This window comes from Motacilla alba, chromosome 3 (assembly GCF_015832195.1).
Source record: "Motacilla alba alba isolate MOTALB_02 chromosome 3, Motacilla_alba_V1.0_pri, whole genome shotgun sequence".
Classification (NCBI taxonomy): Eukaryota; Metazoa; Chordata; class Aves; order Passeriformes; family Motacillidae; genus Motacilla; species Motacilla alba.
Window position 1 is genome coordinate 1621884 of NC_052018.1, and position 17136 is coordinate 1639019.

At 55.6% G+C, this 17136-nt stretch overlaps 2 protein-coding genes across 2 annotated transcripts in view; one reads left to right on the forward strand and one right to left on the reverse strand.

The window, feature by feature from the left end:
• The window catches only part of NCOA1 (nuclear receptor coactivator 1), a 33909-nt gene extending 33673 nt beyond the window's left edge, over positions 1 to 236 (forward strand). Inside the window, exon 19 of the mRNA XM_038130509.1 lies at positions 132 to 236. Within this exon, the coding sequence (XP_037986437.1) occupies positions 132 to 236 (105 nt within the window). The remainder of the gene's footprint in view (positions 1 to 131) is intronic.
• A 2524-nt stretch (positions 237 to 2760) lies between these two features.
• The window catches only part of ADCY3 (adenylate cyclase 3), a 44709-nt gene continuing 30333 nt past the window's right edge, over positions 2761 to 17136 (reverse strand). Inside the window, 8 exon segments of the mRNA XM_038133256.1 lie at positions 2761 to 3305; positions 6103 to 6227; positions 6300 to 6426; positions 7567 to 7680; positions 9558 to 9704; positions 11890 to 12048; positions 14931 to 15012; positions 15098 to 15360. Of these exon segments, the coding sequence (XP_037989184.1) occupies positions 3123 to 3305; positions 6103 to 6227; positions 6300 to 6426; positions 7567 to 7680; positions 9558 to 9704; positions 11890 to 12048; positions 14931 to 15012; positions 15098 to 15360 (1200 nt within the window). The 3' untranslated portion in view covers positions 2761 to 3122.

Here is a 17136-nt window from a genome sequence, read left to right on the forward strand (position 1 = left end):
AGGAGTCGGAGGAGAATTCCCGGTTGGAATTCCGGCGGGAAGAACCCTCCGAGGAGGAGGAGGAGGAAGAGGAGGAGGTGGAGGAGGAAGAGGAGGAGGGATTCCCGAAATTCCCGTGGAATTCCGGGAAGGAGAAGCGTTACGGCGGCTTCATGAGCTCGGAGCGGGTCCGGACGCCGCTGGTGACGCTCTTCAAGAACGCCATCGGGAAGAGCTTTGCCAAGGATGGGCAGTGACGGGAAAAATCCCGGAAAATCCCGGAAAATCCCACGGGATTCGCGGCCCCTGTAGTGTCCCCTTAGCGCTCAATCCGTCCTCGTGGGGAAAAAAAAAAAAAAAAAATCCCGGGATTCCGGGCGGGAATTCCCAGGTTGGGGGTTCTCGGGATGGAGGGATGGATCCCAAAGTTGGGAATTCTCGGGACGGCGGGACGGTGCGAAATGCTGTAAAGGAGGGATGGAAAATTCCCGAAGAAATAAAAAAATAAAAAAAAAAATCTGGGTGGAAAATTCCCGAAGAATTGAAAAAAACCTGGATGGAGAATTCCCGAAGAATTGGAAAAAACCTGGATGGAGAATTCCCGAAGAATTGAAAAATTCTGGATGAGAGCGTTGGGAGAAAGGGGGGGGAAAAAACGGGAATTGAGGTTGGGAATGGGTGGAAAAGGGTTGGAGGGGGGGTGGGAATTTTGGGATGAGGGAATGAGTTGGAATTCCCAGTTTGGGAATTCTGGGAAGAAAGCGGGAGGTTTTCCATAGGGAAAACAGGGAATGGATTCCCATGGGAAAAGAGGGGGGATTTTGGGAAGGAATTCCCGGCTGAGCTGGAATTCCCAGAGAATTCCTGGGAGTGTCCAAGGAAAGGTTGGAGCCACCTGGAATCGGGGTGGGAACGGGATGGGATTAAAAATCCACGGATCCCGACAATGGAATTCCAGGATTCTGGGATCGAGGACACTCAGGATCCATCCCGAAAAATTTTTATGGGATTTGGGGATGGAAAAGGGAAGGGAGACCCTTCCTGGAGTCCCCAATTCCCAGAGAATTCCCAAAATTCCTTCCCGGAGAGGAGTCGGGATGGGGCTGCATCCAATGGCAGGCTGGGGGAGCTGGGAATGGGGGGAATTCCCTGGGAAAGGGATCCCGATCCCGATCCTGATTCCAAGCGCCATCCCGATCCCTATTCTGATCCTGATCCCAATCCCAATCCTGATTCCAATCCCGATCACGATCCCAATCCCATTCCTGTTCCCGTTCTTGTTCCCAATTCCAATCCCGATCCTGATCCCAATTCAGACCCTGATTCTGCTTCCGCTTCCAATCTCAATCCCGATCCCAGTTCCCATCCCCATCCCGATTCTGATCCCGATCCCAATCCTGATTCTGATCCTGATTCCAATCCCCATCCCGAACCCGATCCCGATCCCTATCTCAATCCCTATTCTGATCCCGATTCTGATCCCGATCCTGATCCCGATCCTGATCCTCATCCCCGTCCTGATTCGGATCCCGATCTTGATTCCAATCCTGATTCCAATCCCGATTCTGATCCTGAACCCGATCGCAATCCTGATTTCAATCACGATTCCGATTCCAACCCTGATCCCAATCCCGATCCCGATTCCAATCCTGATCCAGATCCCGATCCTGATCCCAGTCTCGATCCCAATCCCAATCCTGATTCTGATCCTGATTCTGATCTCGATCCCAATCTAGATCCCCTTCCTGATCCCGATCCCGATCCCGATCCCATTTCCAATCCCGATTCTGATCCCGATCCTGATTCCAATCCCAATCCCAACCTGGATCTAGATCCCTATCCCAATCCCAATCTCAGTCTGGATCCCGATCCCAATCCCATTTCCAATCCCAATCTGGACCCCCATCTCGATCCCAATCTGGATCCTGATCCCAATCCCGATCCAGGTCCCAATCCCACTTCCAATCCCAATCCCAATCCCAATCCCAATCCCAATTCCAACCCCGATTCTGATCCTGATCCTGATCCCGATCCCAATCCTGATTCCAATCATGATTCTGATTGTGATCCTGATTCTGATCCCATTTCCAATCCCTATCCTCATCCCAATCCTGATCCCAATCTCGATCCTGATCCCGATCCTGATCCTGATCCCGATCCCGATCCTGATCCCGATCCCGATCCCAGTCCCGATCCCAATCCCAATCCTGATTCCGATCCCAATCTGGATCCCAATCTGGATCCCAATCCTGATCCCAATCCTGATCCCAATCCCGATCCCAATCCCAGTCCTGATTCCAATCCCAATTTGGATCCCAATCTGGGTCCCAATCTGGATCCCAATCCAAATCCTCATCCCAATCTGGATCCCAGTCCCAATCCCGATCCCAATCCTCATTCCAATCCCAATCTGGATCCCAATCTGGATCCCAATCCCAATCCTGATTCCAATCCCAATCTGGATCCCAATCTGGATCCCAATCTGGATCCCAATCCCAATCCTGATTCCAATCCCAATCCTGATTTGGATCCCAATCTGGATCCCAATCCCAATCGTGATTCCAATCCCAATCTGGATCCCAATCCCAATCCCAGTCCTGATTCCAATCCCAATCTCGATCCCAATTTGGATCCCAATCTGGATCCCAATCTGGATCCCAATCCCGATTCCGATCCCGATCCAAATCTCAATCCCAATTCTGATCCTGATTCCAATCCCGATCCCAATCCCGATCCCGATCCCGGCCGCGGGGCGCAAATAAGAACCCATGGCTTCTCCGGTAAAATTTATGGATCTGGAATACACAGCTCCCGTCCTGCCCCAAATCCAAGCCGGACCCGAGCTCTCGAATTCGGGAGGAATTTTCGGGGGGGAAATCCCGGATTCGCCCCCGCTCCCGGCACGCGGAAGAGACGCGGAGTCTTCCCAACCATCCCTGAGTTTGGATCTCCCGGAATCGCCGCCGCCGCTCCGAGTCCGGAATTCCCGCGGCGGGAAAACCCCGGCGGGGGCGGGGGGGAAAAAAATCCCGGATCCGCCTTTCCCTCTTTTCCGCGGAATAAAAACCCCCGCCCCCGAAAAAAAAAAACCTCCGGGAAGGGGGGTCAGGTTCCGGATCCCGGTGGAGATTCCCGAGGAATCCTCAGGAATTCTCCAGCACCTGGTGGGGCAGGGGGACGGCGGCGGATCCGAGGAGCGATCCCGGTTTCTCGCGGCCCTTCAGGAAGAAGGTCAGGAGCTCCCCTTTGCCCTTGACGTAGACGGCGCCGCGGCGGACGAAGCGGAACCCGTACTCCTTCAGGATCTGCTGGGTCTCCTCCACCACCTGCCCGGGGACACGGGAAAAACGGGAATCCGGGAATGTCCCACCTTGGAAAAGGGGAGGTGGGAAAAGCGGGAGGAGCTCGGGGAGGAATGGGCGTGGAAGGGGGGGAAAATTCCCAGGAAGGAGAGGACATTCCTGGGAGGGTGGGGAAAGGGTGGGGTGGGATTCCCAGAGGATCATTGGGAGTGTCCAAGGAAAGGTTGGAAAATCCCATGACGGTGCGGTGGGAATGGGATGGGATTGAAGGTCCATGGATCCCATCCCGAACCATTCCGGGATTCCTGGATCCCTTGGAGTGTCCAAGGAAAGGTTGGAGCAATCTTGCATCTTGTGGTGGGATTGGGATGGGATTGAAGGTCCATGGATCCCATCCCAAACCATTCCGGGATTCTGGGATCAAGAAGGCTCAGGATCCATCCCGAGGGATTTTGATGGAATTCGGGGATGGAAAAGGGAAGGGAGACCCTCCCTGGAGTCCCCAATTCCTGAGGAAGCCCTGGTGTGATCCCACCTGGATGTTCCCAAGATTCCTGCTGTGATCCCACCTGGGTATTCCCCATCCCACCTGGATATTCCCAAGATTCCTGGGACGATCCCACCCGGATATTCCCAAGATTCCCAGTCTGATCCCACCTGGGTGTTCCCAAGATTCCTGCTGTGATCCCACCTGGGTATTCCCCATCCCACCTGGATATTCCCAAGATTCCTGGGGCAATCCCACCTGGATATTCCCAAGACCATTCCTGGTGTGGTCCCACCTGAATCTTCCCCATCCCACCCAGATATTCCCGAGATTTCTGGGGTGATCCCATTTCCCGGGGTGATCCCATTCCCAAGGATCCTGCCTGGATATTCCCAAGATTCCCGGGGTGATCCCACCCAGATGTTCCCAAGATTCCCTGGGTGACCCCCACCTGGATATTCCCTACACTACCCGGATATTCCCAAGATTCCCAGTGTGATCCCACATGGATGTTCCCCATGATCCCATCCAGATATTCCCAAGATTCCCAGTGTGACCCCACCTGGATGTTCCCTATGATCCCACCTGGATGTTCCCCACGATTCCACCCCGACATTCCTGAGCTCATTCCTGGCGAGGTCCCACCTGGATGTTCCCCATGATCCCACCTCGATGTTCCCCATGATCCCACCTGGATGCTCCCCACGATCCCACCCCGACATTCCCGAGCTCATTCCTGGCGAGGTCCCACCTGGATGTTCCCTATGATCCCACCTGGATGTTCCCCACGATCCCACCCCGACATTCCCGAGCGCTCATTCCCGGCGAGGTCCCACCTGGATGTTCCCCACGATTCCACCCCGACATTCCCGAGCTCATTCCTGGCGAGGTCCCACCTGGATGTTCCCCATGATCCCACCTGGATGTTCCCCATGATCCCACCTGGATGTTGCCCACGATCCCACCCCGACATTCCCGAGCTCATTCCTGGCGAGGTCCCACCTGGATGTTCCCCATGATCCCACCTCGATGTTCCCCACAATCCCACCTGGATGTTCCCCACGATCCCACCCCGACATTCCCGAGCTCATTCCCGGCGAGGTCCCACCTGGATGTTCCCCACGATCCCACCCCGACATTCCTGTGCTCATTCCCGGCGAGGTCCCACCTGGATGCTCCCCATGATCCCACCCCGGCATTCCCGAGCTCATTCCCGGCGAGGTCCCACCTGGATGTTGCCCACGATCCCACCCCGACATTCCCGAGCTCATTCCTGGCGAGGTCCCACCTGGATGTTCCCCATGATCCCACCCCGACATTCCCGAGCTCATTCCTGGCGAGGTCCCGCCTGGATGTTCCCCATGATCCCACCTGGATGCTCCCCATGATCCCACCTGGATGTTGCCCACGATCCCACCCCGACATTCCCGAGCTCATTCCTGGCGAGGTCCCACCTGGATGTTCCCCGCGATCCCACCCCGGCATTCCCGAGCTCATTCCCGGCGAGGTCCCACCTGGATGCTCCCCATGATCCCACCTGGATGTTCCCCATGATCCCACCTGGATGTTGCCCACGATCCCACCCCGACATTCCCGAGCGCTCATTCCCGGCGAGGTCCCACCTGGATGTTCCCCATGATCCCACCTCGATGTTCCCCATGAGGTCCCACCTGGATGCTCCCCATGATCCCACCCCGACATTCCCGAGCTCATTCCTGGCGAGGTCCCACCTGGATGTTCCCCATGATCCCACCTGGATGTTCCCCATGATCCCACCTGGATGTTGCCCACGATCCCACCCCGACATTCCCGAGCTCATTCCTGGCGAGGTCCCACCTGGATGTTCCCCATGATCCCACCTCGATGTTCCCCACAATCCCACCTGGATGTTCCCCACGATCCCACCCCGACATTCCCGAGCTCATTCCTGGCGAGGTCCCACCTGGATGTTCCCCATGATCCCACCTGGATGTTCCCCACAATCCCACCTGGATGTTCCCCACGATCCCACCCCGACATTCCCGAGCTCATTCCCGGCGAGGTCCCACCTGGATGCTCCCCACGATCCCACCCCGACATTCCTGTGCTCATTCCCGGCGAGGTCCCACCTGGATGCTCCCCATGATCCCACCCCGGCATTCCCGAGCTCATTCCCGGCGAGGTCCCACCTGGATGTTCCCCACGATCCCACCCCGACATTCCCGAGCTCATTCCTGGCGAGGTCCCACCTGGATGTTCCCCGCGATCCCACCCCGGCATTCCCGAGCTCATTCCCAGCGAGGTCCCACCTGGATGTTCCCCATGATCCCACCTGGATGTTCCCCATGATCCCACCTGGATGTTGCCCATGACTCCGGTGGACTCCATCCTGCTGGCCACGTTGACCGTGTTGCCCCAGATGTCGTAGTGGGGCTTGCGCGCCCCGATGACGCCGGCCAGCACCGCCCCCTTGTTCATCCCTGCCCGGAGCCACAGAGGTCACGCCCAGAACGTTCCGGAATTCCCGGCATTCCCGGGATTCCCGGACTTGCCTATGCGCAGCATGAAGTTGTTGAAGGACTGGTAGTTGATGTTCATCAGCGTCACCTTCATGGCCAGCGCGAAGTCGGCCAGGTCGGCCAGGTGCTGCCAGCGCTCCTTCTCCGAGCGCGGCTCCTTCTGCGCGGAAATCCCGGGAATCGGACGCCTCCCGACTCTTCCCGGCGTTCCCGGGAGGTGGGAATCGGGGAACGGCACGGCGGGACGGGAGGTGGGACGGGGAGATGGAGGTGGGACATGGGGATGGGGTGTGGAGATGATGGGACATGGTCATGGGACATGGAGATGATGGGACATGGGGATGGGACATGGATTTGGGGACTTTGGGATGGGACATGGAGATGACGGGACATGGGGATGGGACATGGAGATGATGGGACATGGATTTGGGGACTTTGGGATGGGACATGGAGATGACGGGACATGGGGATGGGACATGGAGATGATGGGACATTGAGACGGGACATGGATTTGGGGACTTTAGGATGGGACATCGAGATGATGGGATATTGGAGATGATGGGACATCGAGATGATGGGACATGGGGATGGGACATGGAGATGGGAAATGGAGATGGGAAATGGAGATGGGACAAGGAGATGATGGGACATGGAGATGATGGGACATGGAGATGATGGGACATGAAGATGGGATTTGGAGATGATGGAACATGGAGATGGGAGATGGAGATGGGACAGGGATATGGGACATGGAGATGATGGGACATGGAGATGATGGGACATGAAGATGGGATTTGGAGATGATGGAACATGGAGATGGGAGATGGAGATGGGACAGGGATATGGGACATGGAGATGGAGATGGGACATGGAGATGGGAGATGGAGATGATGGGACATTGGGATCGGAAATGGTGATGGGAAATGGATTTGGAGACATTGGGCTGGGACATGGAGATGGGACATGGATTTGGGAACCTTGGGATGGGACAAGGGGATGACAAGACATGGGAATGGGACATGGAGATGATGGGACATGGAGATGGGACATGGAGATGATGGGACATGGAAATGGGACACAGAGTTGGGACACAGGGATGGGACATGGAGATGATGGGACACAGGGATGGGACACAGGGATGGGACATGGAGATGATGGGACATGGAAATGGGATATGGAGATGGGACATGGTTGGGACACGGAGCTGGGACGTGGAGATGGGAGATAAGGGTGGGGACAAGGAGGAAGGGACCGATCCCAATGTCCCCAGGGGTGTCCCAAGGCTGGCTCCCGGCCTGACCTTGGCTCCGAATCCGTTGGCGCCGGCGTCGGGCGTCACTCCGGAGGCGGCCATGTAGGTGCTGCCGATGGTCTTGATCTTGGTGATGCAGCGGAACTGGGGCTCGTCCAGGAGCTGGGCGCCGGCGCGGAACCCGGGATCACCGCGGGTCCCGGCCGGAGCGTCGTGGGAACGGCCCGGTGGATCCCAGGGATCCCACCAGGATGATGGATGTTCCCACCCGGATGTTCCTGTGATTCCCACCGTCACCCCACCTGGACATTCCCTGTGATTCCCAAAGTGGTCCCACCTGGATGTTCCCCACAATTCCCACCGTGACCCCACCTGGACATTTATTCCCACCATGATCCCACCTGGACATTCCCCGTGATTCCCAGGCTGATACCACCTCGACGTTTCCCATGATTCCTGGTGTGATCCCACCTGGACATTCCCCATCCCAGCTGAACGTTCCCTATGATTCCCACCACGATCCCACCTGGACCTTCCCCACGATTCCCAGTGTGACCCCACCTGGACATTCCCCAGGATTCCTGGTGTGATCCCACCTGGACATTCCCCATGATTCCCATGTGATCCCACCTGGATGCCTCAGTGATTCCCACCACAATCCCACCTGGACATTCCCATGATTCCCATGTGATCCCACCTGGATGCCTCAGTGATTCCCACCACAATCCCACCTGGACATTCCCATGATTCCCATGTGATCCCACCTGGATGCCTCAGTGATTCCCACCACAATCCCACCTGGACATTCCCATGATTCCCATGTGATCCCACCTGGACATTCCCCAGGATTCCTGGTGTGATCCCACCTGGACATTCCCTGTGATTCCCATGTGATCCCACCTGGATGTTCCTCACAATTCCCACTGTGCACCCACCTGGGCATTCCCCGTGATTCCCAGGCTGATCCCACCTGGATGTTCCCCACAATTCCCACTGTGACCCCACCTGGACATTTATTCCCACCACGATCCCACCTGGACCTTCCCTGTGATTCCCACCACGATCCCACCTGGATGCCTCTGTGATTCCCAGGCTGATCCCACCTGGACATTTATTCCCACCATGACCCCACCTGGACATTCCCCGTGATTCCCAGGCTGACCCCACCTGGACATTCCCTGAGATTCCCACCATGATCCCACCTGGACATTCCCCATGGTTCCCAGTCTGATTCCACCTGGATATTTATTCCCACCGTGACCCCACCTGGACATTCCCTGTGATTCCCATGTGATCCCACCTGGATGTTCCCCACAATTCCCACCGTGAACCCACTTGGACATTTATTCCCACCATGATCCCACCTGGACATTCCCATGATTCCCAGTCTGATCCCACCTGGATGCCATTTATACCCTCTGTGACCCCACCTGGACATTCCCCATGATTCCCAGTCTGATTCCACCTGGACATTTATTCCCTCTGTGACCCCACCTGGACATTCCCCGTGATTCCCAGGCTGATCCCACCTGGACCCTCCCCATGATTCCCAGGCTGATCCCACCTGGACCTTCCCCGTGATTCCCACCACGATCCCACCTGGACATTTATTCCCACCGTGACCCCCCCTGGACCTTCCCTGTGATTCCCAGGCTGATCCCACCTGGACATTTATTCCCACCATGACCCCACCTGGACATTCCCTGAGATTCCCACCATGATCCCACCTGGACATTCCCCATGGTTCCCAGTCTGATTCCACCTGGATATTTATTCCCAACGTGACCCCACCTGGACATTCCCTGTGATTCCCAGTCTGATCCCACCTGGATGTTCCCCACAATTCCCACCGTGACCCCACCTGGACATTTATTCCCACCATGACCCCACCTGGACATTCCCATGATTCCCAGTCTGATCCCACCTGGATGCCATTTATTCCCACCGTGATCCCACCCGGACCTTCCCCGTGATCCCGGCGCGGTCCCCCCCGTGCCGGCGGCGTCCCGCCCGGCTCGGCGCGGGGTCCCGGCGCTCACCGCGTCGAAGTCGGAGATGATCTCGTTGAGGAAGCGCAGGCACTCGATGCCGCCGTTGTTGATGCTCTCCTCCGTGTAGAAGTCGGCGAAGTTGGGCAGCGAGGCGAACATCACCCCGATCTCCTCATAGGATTGGCTGTACAGCTCCTGGGAATTCCGGGAATTTGGAATTTCCCCCCCTGAGCACGCCATTATTGATTATTGATTATTGGTTATCAGTTATTGGTTATTGGTTATCGGTTATTGGTTGGGCAGGGATGTGAACATCACCCCGATCTCCTCGTAGGATTGGCTGTACAGCTCCTGGGAATTCCGGGAATTTGGAATTTCCCCCCCTGAGCACGCCATTATTGATTATTGCTTATTGGTTATCAGTTATTGGTTATTGGTCATTGGTTATTGGTTATTGGTTATTGGTTGGGCAGGGATGGGAACATCACCCCGATCTCCTCATAGGATTGGCTGTACAGCTCCTGGGAATTCTGGGAATTTGGAATTTCCCCCCCTGAGCTCACCATTATTGATTATTGGTTATTGGTTATTGGTTATCAGTTATTGGTTATCGGTTATTGGTTGGGCAGCGAGGCGAACATCACCCCGATCTCCTCGTAGGATTGGCTGTACAGCTCCTGGGAATTCCGGGAATTTGGAATTTCCCCCCCTTAGCTCACCATTACTGATTATTGGTTATTGGTTATTGGTTATTGGTCATTGGTTATTGGTTATTGGTTATTGGTTATTGGTTATTGGTTATTGGTTGGGCAGGGATGGGAACATCACCCCGATCTCCTCGTAGGATTGGCTGTACAGCTCCTGGGAATTCCGGGAATTTGGAATTTCCCCCCCTGAGCTCACCATTATTGATTATTGGTTATTGGTTATTGGTTATTGGTTATTGGTCATTGGTCATTGGTCATTGGTCATTGGTTATTGGTTATTGCTTATTGGTTATTGGTTATTGGTTGGGCAGGGATGTGAACATCACCCCGATCTCCTCGTAGGATTGGCTGTACAGCTCCTGGGAATTCCGGGAATTTGGAATTTCCCCCCCTGAGCTCACCATTATTGATTATTGATTATTGGTTATTGATCATTGTTTATTGGTCATTGGTTATTGGTTATTGGTTATTGGTTATTGGTTATTGGTTGGGCAGGGATGGGAACATCACCCCGATCTCCTCATAGGATTGGCTGTACAGCTCCTGGGAATTCCAGGAATTCACCCCCCAGAGCGAATCGTTATTGATTATTGATCATTGGTTATTGGTTATCGGTTATTGGTTATTGGTTATGGGTTATGGGTTATTGGTTATTGGTTATTGGTTGGGCAGCGAGGCGAACATCACCCCGATCTCCTCGTAGGATTGGCTGTACAACTCCTGGGAATTCCGGGAATTTGGAATTTCCCCCCCTGAGCACGCCATTACTGATTATTGGTTATTGGTTATTGGTTATTGGTCATTGGTTATTGGTTATTGGTTATCAGTTGGGCAGCGAGGCAAACATCACCCCGATCTCCTCGTAGGATTGGCTGTACAGCTCCTGGGAATTCCGGGAATTTGGAATTTCCACTCTGAGTGCGTCATTATTGATTATTGGTTATTGGTTATTGGTCATTGATTATTGGTTATTGGTCATTGGTTATTGTTTTCTTCTGGATCCCTGGGAGTGTCCAAGGAAAGGTTGGAGCAATCTTGGATCATGTGGTGGGAATGGGATGGATCCCATCCAAAGGGATCCAGTCAGATATTGATTATTGGTTATTGATTATTGGTTATTGGTTGTTAATTGGTGGGTTTTCCTGGATCCCTTGGAGTGTCCAAGGAAAGGTTGGAGAACCCTTGGATCTTGTGGTGGGAATGGGATTGGATTGAAGGTCCATGGATCCCATCCAAAGAATTCCGGGATTCTGGGATCCAGGACACTCAGGATCCATCCCGAGGGATTTTTACGGAATTCGGGGATGGAAAAGGGAAGGGAGACCCTCCCTGGAGTCCCCAATTCCCAGGGAATTCCCAGAATTCCTTCCCAAAGAGGAGTTGGGATGGGGATGGATCCAATGCCAGGCTGGGGGAGCCGGGAAAGGAGGGAATTCCCTGGGAAAAGGGGAGGAATTCGGGAAGGAATTCCCGGATGAGATGGAATTCCCAGAGAATCCCTGGGAGCATCCAAAGGAAGGTTGGAGCCCCTTGGAATGCTGGGGTTGGAATGGGATGGGATTGAAGCTCCATGGATCCCATCCAAAGAATTCCAGGAATGCGGGAACCCCCCGGAACCGGGGGAACCGCCCCGGAAAGGCGGGAATACGGCCCGGAAAAGCGGGAATACCGACCTCATCCCGCTTTTTGGAGCCCAGGAAGTGTCGGGCCACGTGCTCGGGCAGCATGTTGGCCACCAGGGCCTCGTTCCAGCGGCGCATCTCGGAGACGCGCTCCTTCTGGTCATGGACGTCGATCTTCCACAGGAACAGCGTCCGGGCCAGCTTCTCCACCTGGGAACACACATGGGATTGTGGGAATTCCCGGGATTGTGGGATTGTGGGATTATGGGATTGTGGGATGGGATAACGGGATTGTGGGATAATGGGATGGTGGGATAATGGAGACGCGCTCCTTCTGGTCGTGGACGTCGATCTTCCACAGGAACAGCGTCCGGGCCAGCTTCTCCACCTGGGATTGAACACGCATGGGAATGTGGGAATTCCTGGGATTGTGGGATTATGGGATCATGGGATTAGGGGATTGTGGGATGGGATAACGGGATTGTGGAATTGTGGGATGATGAAATTATGGGGTTGTGGGATGATGGGATTGTGGGATTGTGGGATGGGATAATGGGATTGTGGGATAATGGGATGGTGGGATAATGGAGACGCGCTCCTTCTGGTCGTGGACGTCGATCTTCCACAGGAACAGCGTCCGGGCCAGCTTCTCCACCTGGGATTACACATGGGATTGTAGGAATTCCCGGGATTGTGGGATTGTGGGAATGTGGGATTATGGGATGGGATAATGGGATTGTGAGATAATGGGATGATGGGATGAGGGGATGAGGGGATGAGGGGATGAAGGGATAATGGAGACGCGCTCCTTGTGGTCATGGACATCAATCTTCCACAGGAACAGCGTCCGGGCCAGCTTCTCCACCTGGGATTACACATGGGATTGTGGGAATTCCCGGGATTGTGGGATTATGGGATGGGATAATGGGATGGTGGGATAATGGAGACGCGCTCCTTGTGGTCGTGGACGTCGATCTTCCACAGGAACAGCGCCCGGGCCAGCTTCTCCACCTGGGATTATGTGGGATGGTGGGAATGTGGGAATTCCCGGGATTGTGGGATTAGGGGATTGTGGGATAATGGGGTTGTGGGATGATGGGATTGTGGGATGACGGGATTGTGGGGTTGTGGGATAATGGGATAATGGAGAAGCGCTCCTTCTGGTCGTGGACGTCGATCTTCCACAGGAACAGCGTCCAGGCCAGCTTCTCCACCTGGGATGGTGGGATTATGGGAATTCCTAGGATAATGGGATAATGGGATGACGAGATTATGGAACGTTGGGATAACGGGATGATGGGATGGGCGTGTTCCCGGAATTGGCCGTGGCTGGAAAAATCATTTTGGGGTTTCCTTGGGAAAGCTGTAGGTGCTGTGGATGGGCCTGGGATAAATCCCGGTGCCTTGGAGCTTCCAGGGAATGTGGGAATGGATTTAGGGAATGTGGGAAGGGATTTAGGGAGGAAAGGGAAGGGATTTAGGGAATGTGGGAAGGGATTTAGGGAATCTGGGAAGGGATTTAGGGAATGTGGGAAGGCATTTAGGGAATCTGGGAAGGCATTTAGGGAATCTGGGAAGGGATTTAGGGAATCTGGGAAGGGATTTAGGGAGGAAAGGGAAGGGATTTAGGGAATGTGGGAAGGGATTTAGGGAATGTGGGAAGGGATTTAGGGAATCTGGGAAGGGATTTAGGAATGTGGGAGGGGATTTAGGGAATGTGGGAAGGGATTTAGGGAGGAAAGGGAAGGGATTTAGGGAATGTGGGAAGGGATTTAGGGAATGTGGGAAGGGATTTAGGGAATCTGGGAAGGGATTTAGGGAATGTGGGAAGGGATTTAGGGAATGTGGGAAGGGATTTCGGGAATCTGGGAAGGGATTTAGGGAATGTGGGAAATACGAAAAAAAGGGGGAAAAGATGGGGAAGGAAAGGGAAGGGGAGGAAGGGAGAGGGAAGAGGAGGAAAGGGAAGGGAAAGGGAAGAAAGGGCAGGAAAAAGAAGGAAAAGGGAGGGAAGGGGCAGAAAGGGCGGGAAAAGGAAGGAAAAAGAAGGAAAAGGAAGGAAAAGGAAGGAAAGGGAAGGAAAAGGGAGGAAAAGGAAGGAAAAGGGAGGAAAAGGAAGGAAAAGGGAGGAAAAGGAAGAAGAAGGACAAGGAAGGAAAAGGAAGGAAAAGGGAGGGAAGGGGAGGAAAAGGAAGGGAAAAGAAGGAAAACGGAGGGAAGGGGAAGAAAGGGCAGGAAAAGGAAAGAGAAGGAAGGAAAAGGAAGGGAAAGGGAAGGGCAAGAAAAGAAAGGCAAAGGAAGGAAAAGGAAGGAAAGGGGAAGACAGGGCAAAGAAAGGAAGGAAAAGCAAAGAAAAAGAAAGAAAAGGGAGGAAAATGGAGGAAAAGGGAAGAAAGGGCAGGAAAAGGAAGAAGAAGAAGGAAATGGGAGGAAAAGGAGAGGCAAGAGGAGGAAAGAGGAAGGAAAAGGGAGGAAAAAGAGAGGCAAGAGGAAGAAAAGGCAGGAAAAGAGAGGGAAGGGGAAGAAAGGGCAGGAAAAGGAAGGAAAAGGGAGGAAAGAGGAAGGAAAGGAAGGAAAAGGAAGGAAAAGGGAGGAAAAGGAAGGAAAAGGAAGGAAGAGGAAGGGAAAAGAAGGAAAACGGAGGGAAGGGGAAGAAAGGGCAGGAAAAGGAAGAAAGAAGAAGGAAAAGGGAGGAAAAGGAGAGGCAAGAGGAGGAAAGAGGAAGAAAAGGCAGGAAAAGGAAGGAAAAGGGAGGAAAAGGGAGGGAAGAGGAAGAAAGAAGAAGGAAAAGGGAGGAAAAGGAAAGAAAAGGAAGGAAAAGGGAGGGAAGGGGGAGAAAGGGCAGGAAAAGGAAGAAAGAAGAAGGAAAAGGGAGGAAAAGGAGAGGCAAGAGGAGGAAAAGGAAGGAGAAGAAGGAAAAGGGAGGAAAAGGCAGGAAAAGGAAGGAAAAGGAAGGAAAAGGAAGAAAGAAGAAGGAAAAAGGAGGAAAAGGAAAGAAAAGGAAGGAAAAGGAAGGAAAAGGGAGGAAAAGGAAGGAAAAGGAAGAAGAAGGAAAAGGGAGGGAAGGAGACATTCCCCTCCAGGCCACTCACGTGCCGCGAGAAGTAGTAGAAGCTGAGCATCACCACGAAGATCATGGCGGTCATGGAGTACTTGGAGGGGACCAGCACGGACCTGCCGGGGCATTATCCGGATCGCGGAGCTCCAGGCCCATCCCCGTCCCCTCCGCGTCCCCTCCCCGTGCCCGCGTCCCCCTTACGAGCTGTGCTGGCCGCGCCGCCGGTCGTAGTGGTCGAAGATGGGCTCCCAGGCGGAGAAGTTGACGGCGCCGGTGGCGGCGGTGATGAGCACCATGAGGGTCAGCTTGACCATGTGGCTCACCTGCACCAGCATCACGGTGGCCACCAGGGCCAGCAGGGCGATGTAGCTGTAGTACTTGGGGTGGTCGGCGCAGCCGCCGCCGCCGCGGGGCGGCCCCGAGGTCCCGTTGGCCACCACCCAGCGGTCGCGGCGGCAGGCCAGCTGGGGACACGAGGGTGGGGTCAGTGCAGGGACATGGTGGCCACCGTGGCCACCGGGGTGGTGGAGCTGTAACATCTGATCTTTTCACAGCCACCAGCCCGAGGTGGCCCCAATGTCCCACTGGTCACCACCCCATGGTCCCCACGGCAGCCAAGCTGGTGACATGGTGACAAAGTGGTGGCCACCGTGGCCACCGGGGTGGTGGGGCTGTAACATCTGATCTTCTCACAGCCACCAGCCCGAGGTGGCCCTGATGTCCCACTGGTCACCACCCCATGGTGGCCCCGATGTACCACTGGTCACCACCCCATGGTCCCCACGGCAGCCGAGTTGGGGACGTGGGGACACAGTGGTGGCCACCATGGCCACTGGAGTGATGGAGCTGCAATATCTGGGCTGCTCCTCACAGCCACCCCGAGGTGGTCCCGAGGTCCCGTTGGCCACCACCCAGCGGTCGCGACAGCAGGCGAGCTGGGGACACGAGGGTGGGGTCAGTGTGGGGACACGGTGGCCACCATGGCCACCAGGGTGGTGGAGCTGTGATGCTGAGGCTGCTCCTTGCAGCCACCACCCCATGGTGGTCCCGATGTCCCATTGGTCACCACCCCATGGCCCCCACGGCAGCCGAGCTGGGGACATGACAATGGGGCCACCATGGGGACACGGTGGCCACCATGGCCACCAGGGTGGTGGAGCTGTGATGCTGAGGCTGCTCCTGGCAGCCACCACCCCATGGTGGCCCCAATGTCCCATTGGTCACCACCCCATGGTTCCCATGGCATCCAAGTTGGGGATGTGGGGACACAGTGGTGGCCACCATGGCCACCAGGGCACTGGAGCTGCAATATCTGGGCTGCTCCTCACAGCCACCCTGAGGCGGCCCCGAGGTTCCGTTGGTCACCACCCAGCGGTCGCGGCGGCAGGCCAGCTGGGGACACGAGGGTGGGGTCAGCGCAGGGACACGGTGGCCACCATGGCTACCGGGGTGGTGGAGCTGTAACATCTGATCTTTTCACAGCCACCAGCCCGAGGTGGCCCCAATGTCCCACTGGTCACCACCCCATGGTGGCCCCGATGTACCACTGGTCACCACCCCATGGTCCCCACGGCAGCCGAGTTGGGGACGTGGGGACACAGTGGTGGCCACCATGGCCACTGGAGTGATGGAGCTGCAATATCTGGGCTGCTCCTCACAGCCACCCCCCAGTGGCCCCGAGGTCCCGTTGGCCACCACCCAGCGGTCGCGACAGCAGGCGAGCTGGGGACACGAGGGTGGGGTCAGTGTGGGGACACGGTGGCCACCGTGGCCACCAGGGTGGTGGAGCTGTGATGCTGAGGCTGCTCCACGCAGCCACCCCCCCATGGTGGCCCCAATGTCCCACTGGTCACCACCCCATGGCCCCCACGGCAGCCGAGTTGGGGACATGACAATGGGGCCATCATGGGGACACAGTGGCCACCATGGCCACCAGGGTGGTGGGGCTGTGATGCTGAGGCTGCTCCTCACAGCCACCACCCCATGGTGTCCCCGATGTCCCACTGGTCACCACCCCATGGTCCCCATGGCAGCCGAGCTGGTGACACGGTGACAAAGCGGTGGCCTCCGTGGCCACCAGGGCACTGGAGCTGCAATATCTGAGCTGCTCCTCACAGCCACCCCCCGGTGGCCCCAATGTCCCACTGGTCACCACCCCATGGCCCCCAGGGCAGCCGAGTTGGGGACATGGGGACACAGTGGTGGCCACCATGGCCACTGGAGTGATGGAGCTGCAATAT